Source organism: Oryzias latipes, chromosome 13, assembly GCF_053564925.1.
Source record: "Oryzias latipes strain Hd-rR chromosome 13, Olatipes_Hd-rR_3.1".
Classification (NCBI taxonomy): Eukaryota; Metazoa; Chordata; class Actinopteri; order Beloniformes; family Adrianichthyidae; genus Oryzias; species Oryzias latipes.
Genome location: NC_136249.1, coordinates 3232389 through 3252617, shown reverse-complemented (window position 1 = coordinate 3252617; position 20229 = coordinate 3232389). Strand labels below are relative to the sequence as shown.

Sequence of the window (20229 nt, the reverse complement as noted above, 5' to 3'; positions counted from 1 at the left end):
TTCCAAGTTTGCTCTAAACAGGATTGATGTTCTCTATGACTCATTCATCCATTTTGTCACTGTTGCACCTTTTCCACTCACCATTAGCCTTGATTCCATTCGCAAAATGTTTTGATTGAATCAAAGATCGGATTAGATTTTAACCATGTACATGAGCCAAGAAAACCTTTTTCTGATTATAACAAACGTTTATATGCGCCACACTTTAGATCGGAATAAATCATTTGGACATGCACAGAACTCTTTAAAATACCGGAAGAGGAAACGAGTTTCACTGTAAACAAGCCAAGCTGCCTCATACCTAGATATGTGGCAGCTCGGTAATAGACGAGATGATTTTCTAAACACGCCTTTATTATTGTTATGGTTATTAAGAAGCGCCTGTTCGCTCATCATTTTAATTTCAATCCGTGTGGTCAGTGCTGTTTTTTGTGGCGGAATGAAGCTGGAAGAAGGGTTAGGAGAAGGCTAACATGCGCTAACAACATTTAGCTTTGGATGAACATAAAATCCATGCGGGAAATGGCGCAATCTGCATCTTGACTGCCCGCAAATATGTGGGAATACATAAAAAGCCAGTGTGTTACCTGGTGGAGACACAGTTCTACCGGGAGACATGGTTCTCCTGAGTCCGGTAGCTCAACCAGAGACAAAGCAGCCAACCCCTAGATCCGGCCCTGGGTTCTAATGTTTTTTTTGAAAGACAACAAGGCAAAGAACTCCAAACAGGCTGGGCTCTAACCTCATCTGCTCATGAAAACTATAAGATGAGCTGCAAAGCCGCAAAGGGGAGAGCTGCAAAAGCCCCAAAGTGTCCGGGCCATAGACATGATCCGTGTTCTTCCTAAGTTCGTCATGATATTGCCCGTCTGTTTGGTTCTGACTGTTGTCCTGACCTTATTCACTAACGTTACAGAGCAAAAAATTGGGGTAGTAAACATTGACCACTATGAAGCGTTTATTTAGTTTGTTTATGAGTCAGATCTGACGCCAATATTGGAAACAAAACGGCAAATCCTGTCGGGGAAGCACTGCGTTGATAAGGAAAACACAAATTTGTGACATTACAGAGTTTTACAGAGGAATGTTTTCAGTCTAACTTTGAATGTAGAAACTGAGTCGTCCTCTCTTACATGAGCTGGGAGTTTATTCCATAAAACAGGGGCTTGGTGGCTAAACGCTGTACCTCCAACTGTACTTTTACTAATTCAAGGAACCGCAAGCAGTCCTGCATTTAGTGCGCAAAGTGTTCTGTTTGGATGGTAAGGGACTATGAGGTCCTTAATATAGGACGGGGCCAGTCCTATATTAAGGACCTCAACTATCTTCAAAAGTTGATTTTCTCCAAAAAGGGAACTGACCATGGCCCCCAAGAAAAGCTAGGAATACGACGACCTCAAAAAGATTCTTGATGATATCAAAGCTACGCTGTATCCCCTTCTGGAACAAATGTCCGCTAAGCTAGCTCCACTGATTGAGCTAATGGAAGAGTTCCGAAGATTTCGGGCTCAAAACGAGCAACGAGAAAACCGGGTTGACATTTTGGAGAAAAGACTGGACGATGTGGAACAACAAGTAAGGATGAATAATGTCATTCTCACTGGAGTACCGATCAAAACTCGGGCTAAGCTAAATGCAGCTGGAGCTAGCATTGCTAAAGCTAATAGCGCTAGCATCGCTAGCAGTTCTGAAACGGAGATCGGTGCAGAGTCTCTGGTACAGCAAATGGAATCATTTCTCACGTCTAAAGGGATTTCCCTGGATCTAAACACCATAGAGACCTGCCACCGCTCCCCAGGAGAAAATAGACGGATAAACCAGCGATCCTCATCAGGTTTGTGAATCAAAAACACAAGCTAGCTCTGATGAATCAAAGGAAACACCTGGAAGGTTCGGCTGCTTATCTGAATGACCATCTGACCAGAAGGAATGCTGAAATCTCCAAACATGCCAGGCTTCTCAAGAAGCGTAAGCAGATTGAGAACACTTGGGTTAAAGGCTGCAGGACTTACGTCAAACCAGCCAAGGTTCTGGTTGTGAACACCATGAAGGACTTGGAGAAGTGTCTGGTCACGGACGTCTGAGCCAACATGCAATAATAAATCAAAGAGCCAAATCATTTCAAGAAATATGACGCCTTGATTCATCGCTTTCTCCGAATGTGTGACGTAGCCTGATTCTCAGCAGAGAGTTTTTGACCTGCAGACAACTTGACCTCAACTTTCACAGCCGCTGATATCAGCTGAAGAAGGAAATGGACCTGAATCTAATGTCTGCAGTCATAACAGTGAAGAAAACTATAAACTCTGTCTGTACCCAGAAGAATGGCTGACAATCAGCAGAAGAAGAAATGCCAACCTTGGACAACCGACAGATTATGGACCCTTTTTTTATTTTCCCCTTACAGCATTACTTTATTATAAAAAATAAAAAATACAAAAAAATAGTAAAACAAATGATTAATCAATTATTGAAAATGGTTAAATTGATCGACGTTTAATGAATATTACTTCACTTGCTCCAAAAATTGATAAATTGATTCAAAAATCTTTCCTAATGTAACATAATTTTGCACATGTTTTTAACTTTTGATACTTGATGAAATTTTGCTCTGAAAATCTTTTGTCTATTTTTTGTCTATTTTGTCTATTTTACGGATATAGTATTTTTTTTTTTATCATATGAATGACTTTTATAAGTAACATAATCTGCATATATTTTATATGATCTGTGACGTTGCCACAAATAGCATGCTGAGCACTGTTTTATGTATTTTGTTATGAATCCCTGCAGGGGCAAAATACTTGCTTTGTATGCCAATGTACTTTATCTGGTCAGAGCTTTATGTTTTGGGACTGTTATGAATAGACTTTGGGGAATGAGAAAAAGCAGCATGCCCCTTTAAGAAGAGGCGGATCTACGAGAGGGAGGCTGCCAATGACGCGCAGGCAGCAAGAGCAAACAGCTGATGCTTTAAAAAACAGAGAAAGACCGGGAGCGCGAAAGAGAAACTCAACGGATGGGCCGTGTCTGAGAAACTGCGTCGGATGTCCCAGAGCCGCTCCGTTTTCATGCTCCACACACTGGATTATACTCCCCACTTCCTGGAGGGCGGATTATTGCGTGGAACTTTCCTCAAGAAATCTACACGTCATCTGGAAAACGCCGGTGAGATCGACATCGAGCCTTTTTGTTTTTGTTTTGCAATGCATTGCTGGGACTGAGTTTACAAACTCCATTTAGTTGGACTCTAGGATATGAACAGAGACTTATATATATACATATGTAAAAATACGGTGGTGGTTGTATGTTTTGTTGGATGAACAGTTTTGGGCGTGGTGAATATATAATATACACCTGAACAAACCTCAAGTGGGACCTCTGAGTTGTCATTCTTTGTTTAATGTTTATGTTGCACGCACCTGTTTTTTCTTAATTTAAGCAGTTAATATTTTGAATTGCTTTATTGTACTCTTTTCCAACATTTAAGTTTGGAAAAGTTGTTACAAACTGATCTGCATTTACCATGTTGATTTCTAAAATAGTTATTTTTACATTACAATTAAGTAATTCATCTTTTTCATGTGCTTTATTGATATTTCAACATTCTTAATTCTGTCTGATAAATGTTATGAACCGGATATTGATAAATCATGTAATAAAATGGTTATAGTATAACGAGGTGGGCTTATATAAGTTTGCTTCCTTCCACTCCCTTTCAAGCAATATTTATTAATATGCCTAATTATCCTAAGTTTGATTAGTTACTGTATGAATGTATAACTGATGGTTGTATTGCTTTTGTGTATTTCTATTTGATTGCTTGAAATAAACCATTTCAAATCAAAATGATTCTGGAATCAACTGGGAGCCAATGGAGCGAAACTAACACAGGAGTGATGTGATCTCTTCTGCTAGTTCCTGCTAACAATCTAGCTGCTGCGTTCTGAACAAGCTGGAGACTTCTTAAGGAACTCTTAGGACACGCTGCTAACAAGGAGTTACAGTAATCCAGCCTCGACGTAACAAATGCATGGATGAGTTTTTCAGCATCACTCTTAGAAAGTAGATTTCTGATCTTAGCAATATTCCGCAGGTGAAAAAAGGCAGTTCTGCACGCCTGAGATATGTGAGCCTTAAATGATAAATCCTGGTCAAATAAAACCCCAAGGTTTCTAACTGTGGAATTTCCTGTAAATCATAAACATGGGGTCCTAAAATGGGTCCTAAAACTGAGCCCTGTGGGACCCCGTAGCTAACTGGAATACAGTGGGAAGACTGTCCATTTGCATCAACAAACCGATACTAACTAGTGCAGTTTCCGTACTGTGAGGTCTAAACCCCGACTGAAAGTCTTCAAAGTGGCTGTTGTCCTGTAGGTGGTGGTAAAGCTGCCTAACTACAACTCTTTCTGGATTTTAGAAATTAAGGGGAGGTGTGATTTTGGTCTATAGTTGGCCAATTCGCTATAGGATTTAAACTGGGCTTTTTCAGAAGACTGGTGCACATAACCCGTTTCCAGAGAGGTATTTATTATGGTTAACATGGAATCATTATTTAGCGGGAAGGTTTCTTTAAAAAGTCTAGTGGGGATTCAATTCAAACAGGTAGCAGAGGTTGAAGAAAACAGGAGAGAGTGTCTCACAGATCCCAAAGCTGTGATCTAAAACGTCCACTTTATGTTCAGAACAAACAATTAAAAGAAAGCTCATGATGACAAGAACAACCTTTTTAGTGTCTCTGACGATGAAACAACGTTTTTGATAGTTTTGGTCAAAAGAGGGTCCAAAAGGTTACTTCTGGTTGTCAATATCATGGGAAACTCAGATTTACATGTTTCTTCTTGACCTTTGCTGGGGGGCAGGGGAGTTCCCCTGTTTGCACTCTTCCAACCACCAAACCAAATCCAACTGAAGTGAGTTTTTCAGGGACCCAGATGGGAATGTGGGAACAGCAGGCAGACTGTCTTAGCTTGAATCTTGTTCTTTTCATGGTTGACCCAAGAAAAGCTGGCTGAACAAAAATGAAACACTGGAGAACACTTCCAGCCCCTCGCTGCTGCACTCTAGACCTCTTCAGGGGGTTCTGGAGCTCTGAATCCAGCTCCAGCGTCCAGACATTTCAGCAGAAACGGCAAAGTTTCTGTTCAAACAAGCCACAGACAACAGTGTCTGAGAGGCTCATCTGCCTGCTGGTTCACAGGCAAACAGGACACGCCCTCTTCCTTTATGTCCACGGGGCTGCTTCTGACCCTCCCAACCAACACCAAGCAGGCCACATGTGCCGGCTGCCCCCTCCTCCCGCCAAAGCTTGTCCCACCACCAATCACCCATCTGTTGCCTTGCAGCATCCCAGCAACCGTCTCCAAGCGTCTTCACGGTCAATTTTTTCAACCTTCAGCGGCAAACATCTTCTATGGTCATGAAAGCACTTTTGCTTGTGTTTTTATTTGGTTTTAGTGCGTTACCATTGAGATTTTTTTCATATTTATTTTTGTATCTTTGCTTTTCTTTTCTTTTTTAAGTCTGAGCTTTTTCTTTTTTATTATTTTATGGCACCTTGTTATACTGTGGTCGAGTTCAAGCCCCATCAACATGAAACTCACTGTGTGTGTGTCATTGAACACGTGCACCAAAGTAAACAACAAAACAAAACGGTAAATGTTTGTCCGGACCCACAGCCCTCCTCCCCTGACTTTCCTCCTTCTAACTGGTTTGAAATCCAAAGGAAATAAAACTAGGACGCTGCACAGCCTACAGTGAAGGGGATAAGTACAGTATATGATCCCTGACTGTTTTTTGTTTGTTTGTCCACTTAAAAAGAAATTGATAGACTGTCGTCCTAATGGTGGGTTCATTTAAACAGTGAGAGACAGAAAATTAGAATTTAAATAATTTGTATACATTTATTAACATTTCATTGAGGGAAGTAAGTATTTGATTCCCTAGTTCTGGTTCTGGTTCTGTTCTGGTTTACACAGACCAGTTAGACTCTTAGATCAACCCGTCATCTGAAGTGAAGACACCTGTTTGCAAGAACGTGAGCATCAATGCATCTATAGTTCTGGGGCTCCAAACCAGATCTGATACGGTGAGGTTTCCAAGATCCAAGAAGCATGTCAACACTCTAAAAAGAGTATTTGGGCTGTAGTTGGAAAGATAAACTTTTTTACATTGTTCTTACTTAATTATCTGGTTTGGTGAAAAGAAATCGTTTTCTTGAGTTCATTCAACAAAAAAATAACAAGTAGTTGTCTGACAGTTATTTTATTTTCAATCAACTTAATTCAATTAAGTTGGTGTAACTTTGGTGTGAAGCTGTTAACGCGTCATGACGTCATAATGTAAGGCAGTGCAAGGAATTATGGGATACCATTTTCTTTGCCTGTCTGGGCAGATTGGGGTGTAACCCTTGTGCTATCTTAGATGACCCCCCCCCCCCTTACATTGACGTGTTCTCCCTACCGTGACAAAGGTGGATAAAGAATAGAATAGAATAGAATGCCTTTATTGTCACTGTACACATGTACAATTCACATCACACACACATGCAGTGAAATTAAAGCCGCTCACTATTCAGTGCAAACATACAAGAGAGAAAAAACTCGCAGAATAATATAATAATAAAATAAAATAATTTCTCAAAATGAAGGGCACAATTTACAAATTACAAACTACAAAAGAACAAAATCTACAATAGAAATTTCTGCAGAGAGGTAGTTATGACAGACAGAAGAAACCTGCTGTGTCCATGAATGCAGAGATATATTGCACATAATGTATTGCACATGATGGGATGGTATTGCACATATTGGGATGGTTTTTACATGATGGGATGCGCATAGTGAGAGAGAGAGACATGGAGGTGGAGCTGTCAGTGACCGTGCATGTGGGAGTTCAGGATGGTTATGGCTCTTGGGAAAAAACTGTTTTTAAGGCGGTTTGTCCTTGATCTGATGCACCTGTAGCGCCTTCCTGAGGGCAACAGGTCAAACAGTCCAGAGCCAGGGTGGGAACTGTCTTTTATGATCTTCCCCGCTCTGCCTAGGCAACGGGAGGAATAGATGTCCGACAGGGAGGGGAGAGGGGAGCCGATGATCCTCTGAGCTGCTTTGACTACCCTCTGCAGTCTCTCCCTGTCCGCCATGGTGCTGCTGCCGTACCACACTGTAATGCAGTACGTCAGAAGGCTTTCTATGGACGTGCGGTAGAAGGTTGTCAGCAGGCTGGGGTCCAGATTGTGCTTCCTGAGGACCCGCAGAAAGTGGAGTCTCTGCTGAGCCTTCTTGATGACCTCTGTGATGTTCTCTGTCCAGGAGATGTTGTTGGACAATACAACACCCAGAAACCGGAAGGTGTGGACCCTCTCCACACGCTCTCCATTGATGTAGAAGGGAGCTGGGTCGGTGCTGTGCCTCCTGAAGTCCACGATGATCTCTTTGGTTTTCTTGGTGTTCAGAGCTAGGTTGTTGTCTGAGCACCAAGCTGCCAGCTTCAGGACCTCCTCCCTGTAGGCTGCCTCGTCTCCCTTTGAGATGAGTCCGAGAACTGTGGTGTCATCAGCAAACTTCACGATGAGGTTGCTGTCGTGCTGCGGACTGCAGTCGTAGGTGTAGAGGCAGTACAGGAGGGGGCTCAGCACACAGCCCTGTGGAGAGCCAGTGCTCAGCGTGCGTGTGGGGGAGAGGTGGGGGCCCAGCCTCACTGCCTGGGGCCGGTCAGTGAGGAAGTCCTTTACCCAGGCACATGTGAGGGGGGGCAGGGGGCAGGGGCCAAGGTGGAAAGATTTCATGTAATCCATGGACACCAGTGAAGATCACAAATCATTGAAGAAAAAAGGTTCAGAGCACTGTCTAGTGGGTCTAGATGACCCAACTCCCAATGGTAAAGTGCCTAGGACAGCAAAAGGGTTCCCTGTGAGTTTTTGTCCATTTGTTTTGTTGTCTATCTGTTTACTCTGTTTTAACTAGTAATTTAAACAGTTTATTTATTTCTGCACCATGAGTTAGAGTTTGGGAGAGGATGATGAGCAACCCCCTTGTGCGGAAAAATCGTATGTCCCAATATTAAAGACAGAGGTCACGACATGTGAGTTCTAGCCCTGTAATACGAGACATTACTGGGTCATTCATGTCTTTGATATGAAAATTACAAGGCCCATTGGTTGAATCTTTAGGAAAATGTGTTAACTTAAATTGTAGAAAAAAAAGTAAAAACATTTTTTTTAAGTTAGATCAACTTATCAAATTGAGTTGGATAACCATAAAAAATTAAGTTGAATAAACTTAATTCGATTAGGTGTTACCAATTAAAGTTGATTCAATTAAGTTGAATCAACTTTTTTTCTTTCAAGAGTGAAGGTCATGGAGTGCCCCCCCCCCCCCCCCCCCAGTCCCTACCTCAATCCTAAAGGAAACCTATGGAGAGAGCTGAAGATCAGAGTAACCAAGCAAACCAGATCTGAATATTTTATTTGCAGAACAAAATTCCTCCTGATATCTGAAGAAACCTGCTCATCAACCACCAGGAACCTCTGACCATTGTGCTTTATAATGGGAATTTATTTTTCTTACAAACCACTCTATTCGACAAGAAGGTTGAGATACTTATTTATGCCTATGTTATACTTACTTATGAAATGCAAATAAATAAATGCTTTTTTTTCCTTTGTGAGTTTGTATCCCAAGGGATGAAATACTTATTTTCTCCACTGTAACCACGCCACAGACCTGGTCTGGTGTAATGTTTATCATCAGTTCTATTTAACCGCAGTTTCTTTCTACATCTTCTTGAATATGTGGATGTTTGAACAGTGTTTGAGCTCATTACTGAACTCGTTCCAAAGTTTAGTTTCACACACCGACACAGAAACTTTTCTTTGTGGTTCTTATCAGTTTGATCTTGAAGTTCCTACATCTCCTCAGTTTGTTCCTCCTTCATTTTCTAAGAATTGTTTCTGGATATTGAATGGTAACGATTTCCCACTGACTCTGTATAGAAGTTGTTGGTGTAAAAATCCACAAGGTCAGACGAGTCATTGGACTACGCCACTTTTGCAAGCTCACCACGCGCACACCGTTCAAAATCTACAAATTCTGAACTGCAACATTTTTTCCACAGTAGCTTGTCAAACTTTGACAGGTGACTCCGCATCTTGATGTCTGTATTCTGATGGAGGATGTTGCTCCAGGTGGGAGAGAGCAGGAAGGCCCCCGGGTTAGTCACAGGATGTGTTTGGTGGCCTGCGACTAATGATGACGTCACACCATAAAAGAAGAACTTGGAGGTCCCGTTGTAACAACAAAGCTGCAGCATAGAGCGAGATGATCTTCTAAACAGCCTTTTATTATTGTTATGATTATAACTAAGTCACCGAGTCAAAACTGATAACTGCCGTAAAGCAAGTCAAAGTTTTATTAACACAGGATCATTATTTGCAGTACAGTACCATTATACCAATGACACCACAGCAAACGTGCGAAAAAGAAAATCACCATCGATGCAAAAACAAAAAAAATCAAACATGCAAGAAAACTGTGATGCACAGCACACTCGGTCAGATACGGCACTTATAAAATAATGTCCAGTATGAGAGGAAGTGACTTTAATAACAAAATGACAAACAAAATCGAAAAGAAGTAGTCCGCTTCTGCACTTGATTAGCCAATCATGTCGCGTGAGTCCGTGAGGAGCAGACAAACAAATCACAAAACCAAAAAACTAAAACAGGACAGCAGGGCACAGTATTCCAACACTGGTGCGTCACAAAACCTCACGCCCAGTCTTTAAAACCCCCAATAAAACAGGATTTACCTCTGCCGTGATCCACACTCTCAGCTCGAGCCAACTCACACTGCTCCCTGAGCTAACCGGCTTTCTCACAGGAAGCTAGCACCATGGCAACCACACATCAACTTCCTTTTTATACCCTCTGTACAATGCGTATAGCGTTCACTTATCGTTTTTTAAAATCCGTGTGCCCAGTGCTTTTTTTGGGCCAATATGTCACGGAAGAATAGTTTAGATTAGGTTAATGCGTGTTGACAACATTTAGATGTGGAAGAATCTGAACTGGAATTACATCAGCCTTTATTGTGTCTGGACCCGACTGGAAACACAAATTCACATGATTGTTTCCACGGTTTCTCAGGACCGCCTCCGAGAACAGACTGCGGTCCGAAAGCCTCCTCCGTTGCTGTGCAAGGCACCCCCCCCCTCCCCCGCCTAGCTACGAGTCAGGCTGCTCTGCTCAGAGACATTTAAATACAATGTGCGTGCGCGCACGATTGCACAACAGTACAAGCACAATGTGGGCAGGGTTAATCAGATTTTTTTATTTTTGGAACCACTGGCCCCTGGAGGGCACTTAAAGATGAAAACAGTTGCAAGTGGATCCAAGAATAACCGACTCAAAGATTTTAGTGCCAACCTAGTTGCATGTTAGTTTCAATTGTTTTAGACAGCTGTGTTGTCACAGTAACATTCAGTGTGGCAAGGGGGGGGGGGGGGGGGGGCGCTGCACCTAGAATGAGGCTTCACGTCGTTTGAGCGACCAGCATTCATTCTTGCATTCTTTGAGGTCATGCAGTGTAATGTGGGCAGATTTATTTGACAAAGTGAAAGTGTAAAAGACAGTCCACAACCCAGACCCCTCACTCCCCACCCGGACCCATTTCCCTGAAAGCAGCTGACTTCCTTCAACAAACTGGCAGAGCGAAGGCAGACCAGACCCCTCCCACCCCTCCCAGACCCTCTTCACCTAAATCAGCAGACAGCCTCAGTGATCTGGCTGAGGGAAAATAGATGCAGCAAAACAGTTTGTGGACGTTTCAGGTAAGACGGGACTTTCTGACTGACTTTTGTTTGATTTGAGCTTTCCTGTTGATCAGAACAATTAAAATGAGTTTCTCTAACTTTTTCCTTGGCATTTAAAAACATTGTCTATGAATGAACTTCTAATGAAAAGGGAAATATGGCCTTTAGAGACAGCAAACAAGAGAACATGTTTTGACATTCAAATACAAAAAAGACACAACTATGGTTGTGGTTTTAGAATAAGCGCCTCTAGCGGTGACTGGATGAACTGCAACTGGTATTAGTGTAGAAACCATCATAGGAGCATAAATAAGATAACGTTTTCTTTAGCAAAGGCTTTCAGTAGATCTTTCTTAAAGATCCATTACTAGACTAATTTAGAGAACTGTGTGAAGCAGAGACACAACAGAACTCTTCAGGAGCAAAATAAGGACTGGTAAACTCATGAGGCTCATGTGAGATTCATGTGCAAAGATGTTTTGTTTTCTCTTAATATTTTTATGTCTGTGTTTGTAGTAAGTTTGTCTTCAACTCGCAACTCAAGATGAGGAGGATGCACCGTCCCTCTCCGATCCTTGCTTCGACAAGCAGCCCATTTCCGGGGCAAAAGAAATTCAGGTAAAAATGCATCCAAGATATTAGCCTCATGCGGATCAGAACTTCACACTCTTAAACAGGCTATCTTAGACAGGAACAAAGGTTCATTTGAACGTGGAATATTCTGGCTGCTAACCTAATAGTTTTGGTTATTTTACATTTCGCTGATTCATGTATCTGGTTCTTAAAGAAAACTTTATTGACAAAAATGACAATAGTTTTAGTTAAAATGTTTTAACTCTTTGGACAATTTTAGGTCTTGTGTAGTCTACACTCTTTTTGTTGTCCTGCTGCTTTGGCCTGTTTACTGGACTTCCTGTTCTCTTTGTTTGCATCTTCTCTGCACTCTCAGATCTGTGGGGACACAGTTCCCAGAGCTTCCAGTGAGCAGCCTGGCTCTGAGGGAGTCAGGACCTCTGCTGAGAGGTCTCCAATCCCTCAACAACCTGTCAGAGATGCTCCTCAGTACGAACTCTGACATCGTTCTTCCTGGATGTCAGACATTTGATGACATCAGACAAGAGATCGAGGACATGAAGCAGCACCTGGAAGAGTCAGAGCAGATAGCTGTTGGAGAACTGCAGCACCTCGATGAGGAGACTGAGAGTCTGACTGCAGAGCAAAGTTCTTTAGAGAAACAGAAGAAGAGGAGAGAAGGTGAACTAGGAGACTTGAGACTCCAGCTGCTCTCTCACAGGTCTTCTTTGCAGAGTTACAATGAAGCTCTGAAGACTGAGAAAGACAACCTGCGGTCTGCAGAAACAACTCTGTACAACATGAGAAAGAAAAGAGATGAAGCAGAGACAATGAGAAATGTTGGAGTTGCCATGATGTTCATTCCAATTGTGGGATTGATTCCTGGTAAGTAAATCCACAGAGCAACATCCACCAACAGAAAGTTTAATATGGAGTATTTCAGTCTGATTAGTGTCTCTTTTTCAGGGGCAGTCATGACTATTGTTGGTCAGAATGATCTAGACTCAGCCTCTGATCAGGTAGACAGAGCTCGCAGTGAGGTAGGGAGGTGTGAATCTCAGATAACGTCCTACTCCAATCAAGTGTCCCGCTATGGGGGACTCATCTCTCAAGCTCAGACCGACATCCAAGAGGCCAACAGGAGGATTCATGAAACTGGGCTCAAACTGCAAACCTTGTCTGTGACGCGATCAACTGTTGCAGACTTTCAGAGTAAAACTAGAAGAGCTGTCCATCAACTGGGGCTGCTGTGTGGAGTGGGGAGTGTGGCAGAGCTGCAGACCCGCCGTCTGATCCTGCTGGAGCCTGTGTTGAACGTGATGGAGGAAATGATGGCAGCTCTGGGACGGATGGACAGAGACGACCTGCTGCACTCTCAGAAGATGGAAAGCATCATCTGGGACATGAGAAACAACCAAAGGAGGTTGAAGGATAAAATAGCTCTGTGTGGCGATCATTCAGATGAAGGTTATTACTGAAACACTACATACTTTCTTGGAAAAAAAGGGGCTGATTTAGTGGATGATGTTGGTACACACAGTGATGCAGAGATGCTGAACTGATTGGAAGAATCAAAATAACAGCCACAGTGTGCTGAAAACCTACAGGAAACCACTGGCCTCCAGCATAGCCAGCCAGGGTTACATCACTAAGTATTGAAGTGAACTTTTCTCATCCTTTTTTGCTCCATTATACAAATAAATTCTTGAGATATTGTACAACATGATTTCTTTGATTCCATTTGTATGTTCTGTCTCTTCGAATTAAGTTCACCTATGATGAATAAAACAGACCTGTCACAACAATAGGCTGCATCCAAATGCAACAGATTTATGACCTCAGCTAAAAGTTCATAAAGCTAAATCAGGGTCAGGCAGACAGGGGTCAATGACAGGCATAAGATCATCAGAGGAGAGACAAGATGGTCAAACTCCCGGCGAGGGTCAGAGCAGGCGCCGGGCAAACAAATTCAGGGTCAAGAGACAGAAGATCAGGTCCAGATATAAAGCTCTGTAATGAATGCAGTAGCTCAAACAATACTTCACATTGAGCTGAGCTCAGTGCAGTGCTATAGTATGCTGTGGTTGATTGGATGAATGAGAGTCAGGTGTGTGGCATCCAGGAAGGGTGGCTAGAACTCTGAAGATGGTTCCCACTGGTGACCAGTGGGGGAGATACAGTTCTGACTTCTGACAGAGACTTCCTACAAGTGGCTCCACAAGCGAGGGGTCCTCCAAGGTCGAGGTCGGGCGCTGGTCTGTCCGGGTGACATCAGTGGAAGTCGCTGATCAGGGAGGGGTCAAAGATGTCGTCAGCGGCGACCCAGTAGCGTTCCTGTGGGCCGGCCCCCATCCATTTCCACCTGATATTGAAGATGACCCCCTCAGCGCCGGGAGTCTAGGATCTCCCTGACAAGATAGGCCGCCTCGCCATCCACCATCAAGAGGGGCGTGCTGACGTCACGCCATCTGGAGCTCCTCCGCCAGGCATTCAGGAGGCAGCTGGAGACGGTAGGACACGCGGGTGATCTGTCTGATTATTTGGAATGGACCCACGTACCTGGGACTGGGCGTTTTGCAAGGTAGTCGCAGCCGAAGGTTCCCACTGAGCAGGAACCAGATTGGGACCCTCTCTTCTGCGCCTGTTGGCCTGCACTTGGGTTAGACGGACGGCTTGCTTTAGCTGAACAAGAGCCGCCTCCCATGTCTCCTCACAGCGGCGGAACCACTCGTCCACAGATGGCAACTCTGTAGGTTCTCCTGACCAGGGAAAGTACAGGGGTGGAACCCCCAGCACACACTGACAGGGCGAGCACCCACGGCCGTCTTTTTGAGGGAGTTCTGTGACCTAGGGCGGCAGTGGTGCAGCGGTAGGGCGGTCGACCCATGATCATAAGATTGCAGCTTCGATTCCCGCCTTGCACGCCCATGTCTCGAAGTGTCCTTGGGCAAGACACTGAACCCCACCTTCCCTCTGGTTGGCGCCATTGTTCGGCAGCAGAGCCACCACCAGTGTGTGAATGTGTGTGGGTGAATGTGACTGTAAAGCACTTTGGGCCTTCGAAAGAGGGTAGAAAGCACTATATAAGTATACGCAATTTACCATATGCCATTTACCTCAACCCAAACATGGAATCGTGTTTTTTTTTGTTTTTTAAGCCTAGCCCTCACCTGAAACCTTAGCTTTACCCTTATCAGAAGCTGGGGAGCGTATGGTGTACTGGGGTTCTGTCCTCTACTCTCATGTACTGCACTTCTCCTCTCCTCTATTCTTGATGATTTATTACTCCATGCCTCTGTTTGGTGCGCTGTGATTCCCTCCTCCAGGGGAGTGGGAGTGATTCCAGATTCTGTGCTCCTGTACTTGGCTGTGGTCCTCACCTCTGGCTCATCTGTGCTCCTGTACCTGACTGTGTACCATGTCTCTGCTCCTGCTCCTACACTTGGCTGTGGATGTCGCCTCTGGCTCGTCTCGTGCCCCCAGCTGCCCCTCAACTCCATCTGGATGAAGCACATCTGCTGGACTATTTAAACATGTAGTTGTGGAGATAAGCTTATACTTCTCTATGGGTTCTGGTACATCGCCTTCTGTTCTGTCCTGTCATGTAGGCACCCCTGAGGTTTCTTCTTTTTTTACAGAATCCCAATTTTTAGAAGTTTTACCTTACTGCGAAGGAGGGTCTAAATGCAGGGACGCCCAGTTTAGTTTGGGCTGTTTAGTTTAGCCTTCAGCTATTGTATTCTATGACTTTATGATTCATGTTTATTACACAATTACCAGTATGAAGTCCATTAAGATAAGTGTCTCGTTCCTCTGTGTGAATTTAAGTCTTGTCTTTCCCTTCCTCCTGTGCTGCTACAGAACTTAATGTACCCTGTTTTGAGTGTGCTTAGTATTTCAATTTGCCTGCTTTCTGCAGTGGTTTTGTTTTGTAGTTTGTTTTTGTTATTAAAGCTCCTGTTGTCCTGGAACCTTCTGCCTCCTCATCCTCTCTGCTCCTGGGTGTTTCCTTCATCCCCCGTCATAACAAATAATGTAACCATCTCAGACCCAGCTGTTCTCCCTACCATGACAAAGGTGGATAAAGGTGGAAAGATTTCATGTAATCCATGGACACCAGTGAAGATCACAAATCATTGAAGAAAAAAGGTTCAGAGCACTGTCTAGTGGGGTCTAGATCACTAGACCTTTATTGCGCCACGAACCAGTTTGATGTCTGGCAAAATTCTCAGGGACCGGTATGTTACATGTGGCGGGCACACGCTGGAGCAACGCTAAACATTGTACATTGCACAGGTGTCTTCATCCTCTCCCCTTCTCACACTCATGGTGCTAAAAATAAGTAAACACAACAGGAGGAAATACCTGAGAGTGAAACAACAGAACTGCCAGATGAAAGGACCCGCATGCAAAAAGAAACACCCGTGCTCAACCCTATTTTGACCAAAGCCGGCAAAGGGGATTGATTTACTTCACTGTGATGCCAGCTCCAACAGTAACCCCTGCAGCCTGCGGAACTCCCACAGCAGACCAAACGTGCACGTGACCGATACTACAGTACAACAAAATAATGACTTCCATGAAAACTGTGGTATTTTCTAAACATAACAATAAACACGAATCATGACATGAGCAACGTCCTTTCTGCCCGCAACACTCCCTGGTCCCCATTATTATAACATTTAAACATGCCTTCAAAATAAGTGCATGGAAAATCCAACTCACCACAATGCTGAATGGTTGGAGTAAATCTCCCATTGGGATAAATCCGTATTTTAAGTAGGACTCCTGATACTATCTATTAAATGTAGCTTTCTTTTTTGGGAAGTGGAAGGCTCCTCTTCTGTCCCCTGGCTGGGCCTTTTCCACTTGGCAAATAAACTTTCCAAAGACGTTTTTTTTTTACGTTTTTTTTTACTCATTTTGGTAGTTCCTGGGTTTTATTTTAGTATCCTATCACGTGACTCAGACGAGCGAATTGGCCTGCGTCAAGAATAACATAGATGGATGGAACAGAGAATCGGGCAATTTTTCAAAATAAAACATCTTTCAGATTCCTAAATAAATAAAACGGAAGTCATGTAAGTTATTTTATTTTTTCTGTGTGGCCCGGTACCAAATGACACACGGACCGGTACCGGTCCACGGCCCGTGGGATGGGGACCACTTGTCTAGAAGACCCAACTCCTAATGTTAAAGTGCCCTTGATAGCACAAAGGTTAAAAACCACTGCGGTGTGATTCTTACAGACCACAATCGCTGCTCAATGCTGATGTAAAGGTGTTGGCTAAAATGATAGCATCCCGTCTGGAGAACGTGTGCAGTCTATAATATCCAAAGACAAAACAGCTTCATAAAAGGGCGACAATTGTTTTTAATACCCGCACACTTTTCAATTCAATTTATTCCAAACACTCAGCTGAACTTCCTGAGATTGTTATGTCTCTAGATACTGAAAAAGTATTTGATAGAGTGGAGTGGAAGTACATGTTTGCCGTACTAAAAAAATAAAAGTTATTTTCCTGGATTCGCCTTCTTTGCACATTTCACAAATCCAGTCTCCATACCAATGACGCTCACTCCGAGTATTTCCCTCTTGTACTCAGTACTCGACAGGGCTGTTCCTTATCGCCTTTGCTTTTTGCCATTGCTGTTGAGCCGTTGTCTATAATTTTAAGGTCTGCCCCATTGTGTAGAGGGGTTACTCTTAAAGGGAGTGAACACAAACTGTCCTTATATGCCGATGATTTGTCATTATATGTAACTGTTCCCATATTTTCCCTTACCTCGGTTGTGAGTATTTTAGAAAAATTCAGTTCCCTATCAGGCTGTAAATCAACGTGTATCAACGTGACCTGCTCTTATACAGATCTTGCACTAATTTCACTCCTCTTGTCACTAAAATGTATTCTGATGGGGGGCGTAGTCTCCCTCTCTCATTGATTAGGAAATAAATATTGTAAAAATAAATATTTTGCCCAAACTAATTTTCTAATTTCTGCCACTTCCTCTTTTACTATGGTAGCATTTGTGTAGCATAATTAAAAATAATAGTCAAAACCAGAAATGCTTTTGCATTTTCAAGATGAAGCTGCATTTTTTGACTCAAAAATTAAAAATGAAAAAGCAATGATAATGAAAATGGTATTTGACATTTCATTTTCAAAAAGTTCTCTGGTATAAATGTGTAGCAAAATTCATTTAGAAATGTCTAAATTGACAAATAAAATGGATTGACAGAAATGCTTTTTCATTTTCAGAATGAAGTTGCATCAAATGACTCAAAATTAAAGTGAAAGATCAATACTTCAAAATGCTTTTTCATTTTCTACTTAAAACCGTTTATTCAACTTCCCAAGATGGCCGCAAACCAGAGAGACGTGCGCAAGCCTGCTCCGATATTTTTTTTGCCAAAATCCTGTTTGTTCAAATTAACCAATTTGGGGAAAGTGTGCACGGGAAGCAAATTTTAATTGAATGAAAATGCCAACTCATGCCAAGATGGCCAAGGAAAAGAGGAAAACGGCAACACAGTCGAAGTTGTGTGACTTTGGAAAATCTCCAGAGCCAAAAACCAGCAAAGAAACAGCTGGCCCAGTGGAGGACGATGCTAATGCTAAAGAAGCTAGCTCTGTGCCCCGTACTCCGGCCAGAGCGGCCAGTGAACTTAAACTTGATGAAACTTGATGAAAAACAAGCTAGCAATCCTAACTCGCAGGCTTTATCATTTAAATTTGTGGATAATTTTACATAGTTAGGTATAGAAATCAGACGTAAACTAAACGACGTTGTTAGGGTTAACTATGAATCTTTGATAAATGAAACTACAGCCTCTGTTGATAGGTGGATGTCCTTACCTCTGTCCTTGATTGGAAGAATAAATGTTATAAAAATGAATATTCTCCCGAAAATGTTGTACGTGTTTCAGAATTTGCCATTGCCCCCACCTGATGATTTCTTTTCAAAAATAAAAAAACAATTTCTTGCATTTATTTGGAAAAATGATAAAGCACAAAATCGGTCATCCATAATGCAACTGCCAAATAACCAGGGTGGGTCAAAATGTCCAAATATAATTTGGTATCATTGGGCTACACAATTAAGATCAATAAAATTTTATTTTGAAACTATTAAGGCCCCCCATTGGAAAGAAATGGAATCTGTTGGTCTAGATTTACTACTGCAATATTATCTTTATTCAGATACGATTTTAACTTGAGTAAGAAAACTACAAATCCAATTGTTAAATACATGATAAGAATCTAGTCTAGGGTATACAAGCATACTAATGAAACTAATAACTTATCTTTGTACACCCCAATTTGGGGAAACCAGTATTTTATCCCAAGGAGGGCAGATATTGTCCTTCAAGACTGGTCTTCGAACTGACATGCAAGTATAACATTGATAGGAAATGTTTCTTTAAATTCCTTCAATTAAGGAGTTTTATTAGAGAAAGGCAGGGTGATCAATTAACTAAACAAAAAAAACATCACTCGAAAGAATGCTTTCTAAACATAGTCGGAATAAAGGCGCCATATCAGAATTTCATGATCTTTTGTTGTCCAAGTCTAAGGAAAACTCTGATTTTAAATTTAAGGCCTGGAATGAGGATCTCAAAACAACCTTGTCAAAGGAAGATTGGGAGTTAGCTTGTAGCAAAGTTCCCAAACAGATAATCAGTACTCGGTTTAGGGTTCTGCAAAACAAGTGGCTTTTGAGAACATAGATAACACCAGCTCAACTGAACCGATATGACAGTCATATCCCAGATATCTGTTGTAAGTGTGCTGAGGCTAAAGGGACTCTCTTCCACTGCATGTGGCAATGCCCTGAGATAAGAATTTTTTGGGAGGAGGTTAGAAAAGCAGTGGAGATGATTGTTTCAAAAACTGTTTCAACAAATCCTGTAATGTTTATTCTAGGTATCTTCTTCCTCTTTTGACTTCTCCCATCAGGGGTCGCCACAGCGAACAAGTTGCATGGTAAACCGGATGCCCTTCCTGATGCAACCTTCTCAAACTGGGCTTGGGACTGGCACAGAGGTAGAGAAGGGAACAGGGAGCAGCCCGGAGTCAAACCCTGGTTTCACGGACGGAAGGCGCCGCAAACCAGCACGAGCTAACCCGGCTCCCCTATGTTTGTTACGTTTATTCTAGGTATATATCCTTCAAATCCCAAGTTTACTACAAGCGAAAAAATTATGATTGACATGTGTTTTTTACAAGCAAAAAGAACCATTGCAATGTTTTGGTAGAAGAACCTGTAGGCCCAAGTTGACTCACTGGGGGAAACAGATGCTCATAGTTTTTCCATTAGAAAGGATGACATGTATTAGGAAAGGAAAGTTGGAACTGTTCGAAGACATGTGGGGTCCTCTAAAAAGTTTTGTTAGGAGTCTTAATTTGGAGAATGGATCTGTGGATGACCAAGACTAACTAAGAATACTCTTTAAACCTTAACTATTTAAAAAAAAAAAAAAAAAGAAAAATGCAGTTGTATTTGAAAAACGTATCAAAAGATGGCTTTCCTTTAATTTCCTGATTAGTTGAGGTTGATCTGTTTTTTGTTCTTGTTATTGTTTAGTTGTTTTTTGTCTGTTTTATTTTATTTATTCTATTTTATTTCACATGTACAAACTGGGTGTAAAGCTTGTGATTATGTTTGATAATGTAACAAAAATTAAAATAAAAACAATATTACAAAAAAAAAAAAAAACGCTTATTCTGTGTCATAATTTAAACGAAAATGCAGAGAGGGGATAGCATTTGCATTTTCATGAAAACTGACGAAATACGCAGAAATACAATTTTAATGTTAATTTTCTTTGTATGTGTCATCC

At 42.2% G+C, this 20229-nt stretch overlaps 1 protein-coding gene across 1 annotated transcript; it reads left to right on the top strand.

Annotated features, from left to right (window-relative positions):
- Positions 1-10682: 10682 nt before the first annotated feature.
- LOC111948495 (uncharacterized) lies at positions 10683-13108 on the top strand. The gene is made up of 4 exons (XM_023961898.2): positions 10683-10832; positions 11331-11432; positions 11764-12272; positions 12354-13108. Exons 2-4 carry the CDS (start codon positions 11359-11361, stop codon positions 12863-12865), a joined length of 1095 nt encoding a protein of 364 aa, XP_023817666.1. The 5' UTR covers positions 10683-10832; positions 11331-11358; the 3' UTR covers positions 12866-13108.
- The last annotated feature ends 7121 nt before the right edge of the window (positions 13109-20229 follow it).

What these genes read in the sequence shown, in the direction of transcription:
- LOC111948495 (XM_023961898.2), top strand. Translation starts at nt 11,359, where the DNA reads ATGAGGAGGATGCACCGTCCCTCTCCGATCCTTGCTTCGACAAGCAGC. An exon ending in CCGGGGCAAAAGAAATTCAG is followed by an intron (nt 11,433 to 11,763) that starts GTAAAAATGCAT and finishes CTGCACTCTCAG; the next exon opens with ATCTGTGGGGACACAGTTCC. An exon ending in AATTGTGGGATTGATTCCTG is followed by an intron (nt 12,273 to 12,353) that starts GTAAGTAAATCC and finishes TCTCTTTTTCAG; the next exon opens with GGGCAGTCATGACTATTGTT.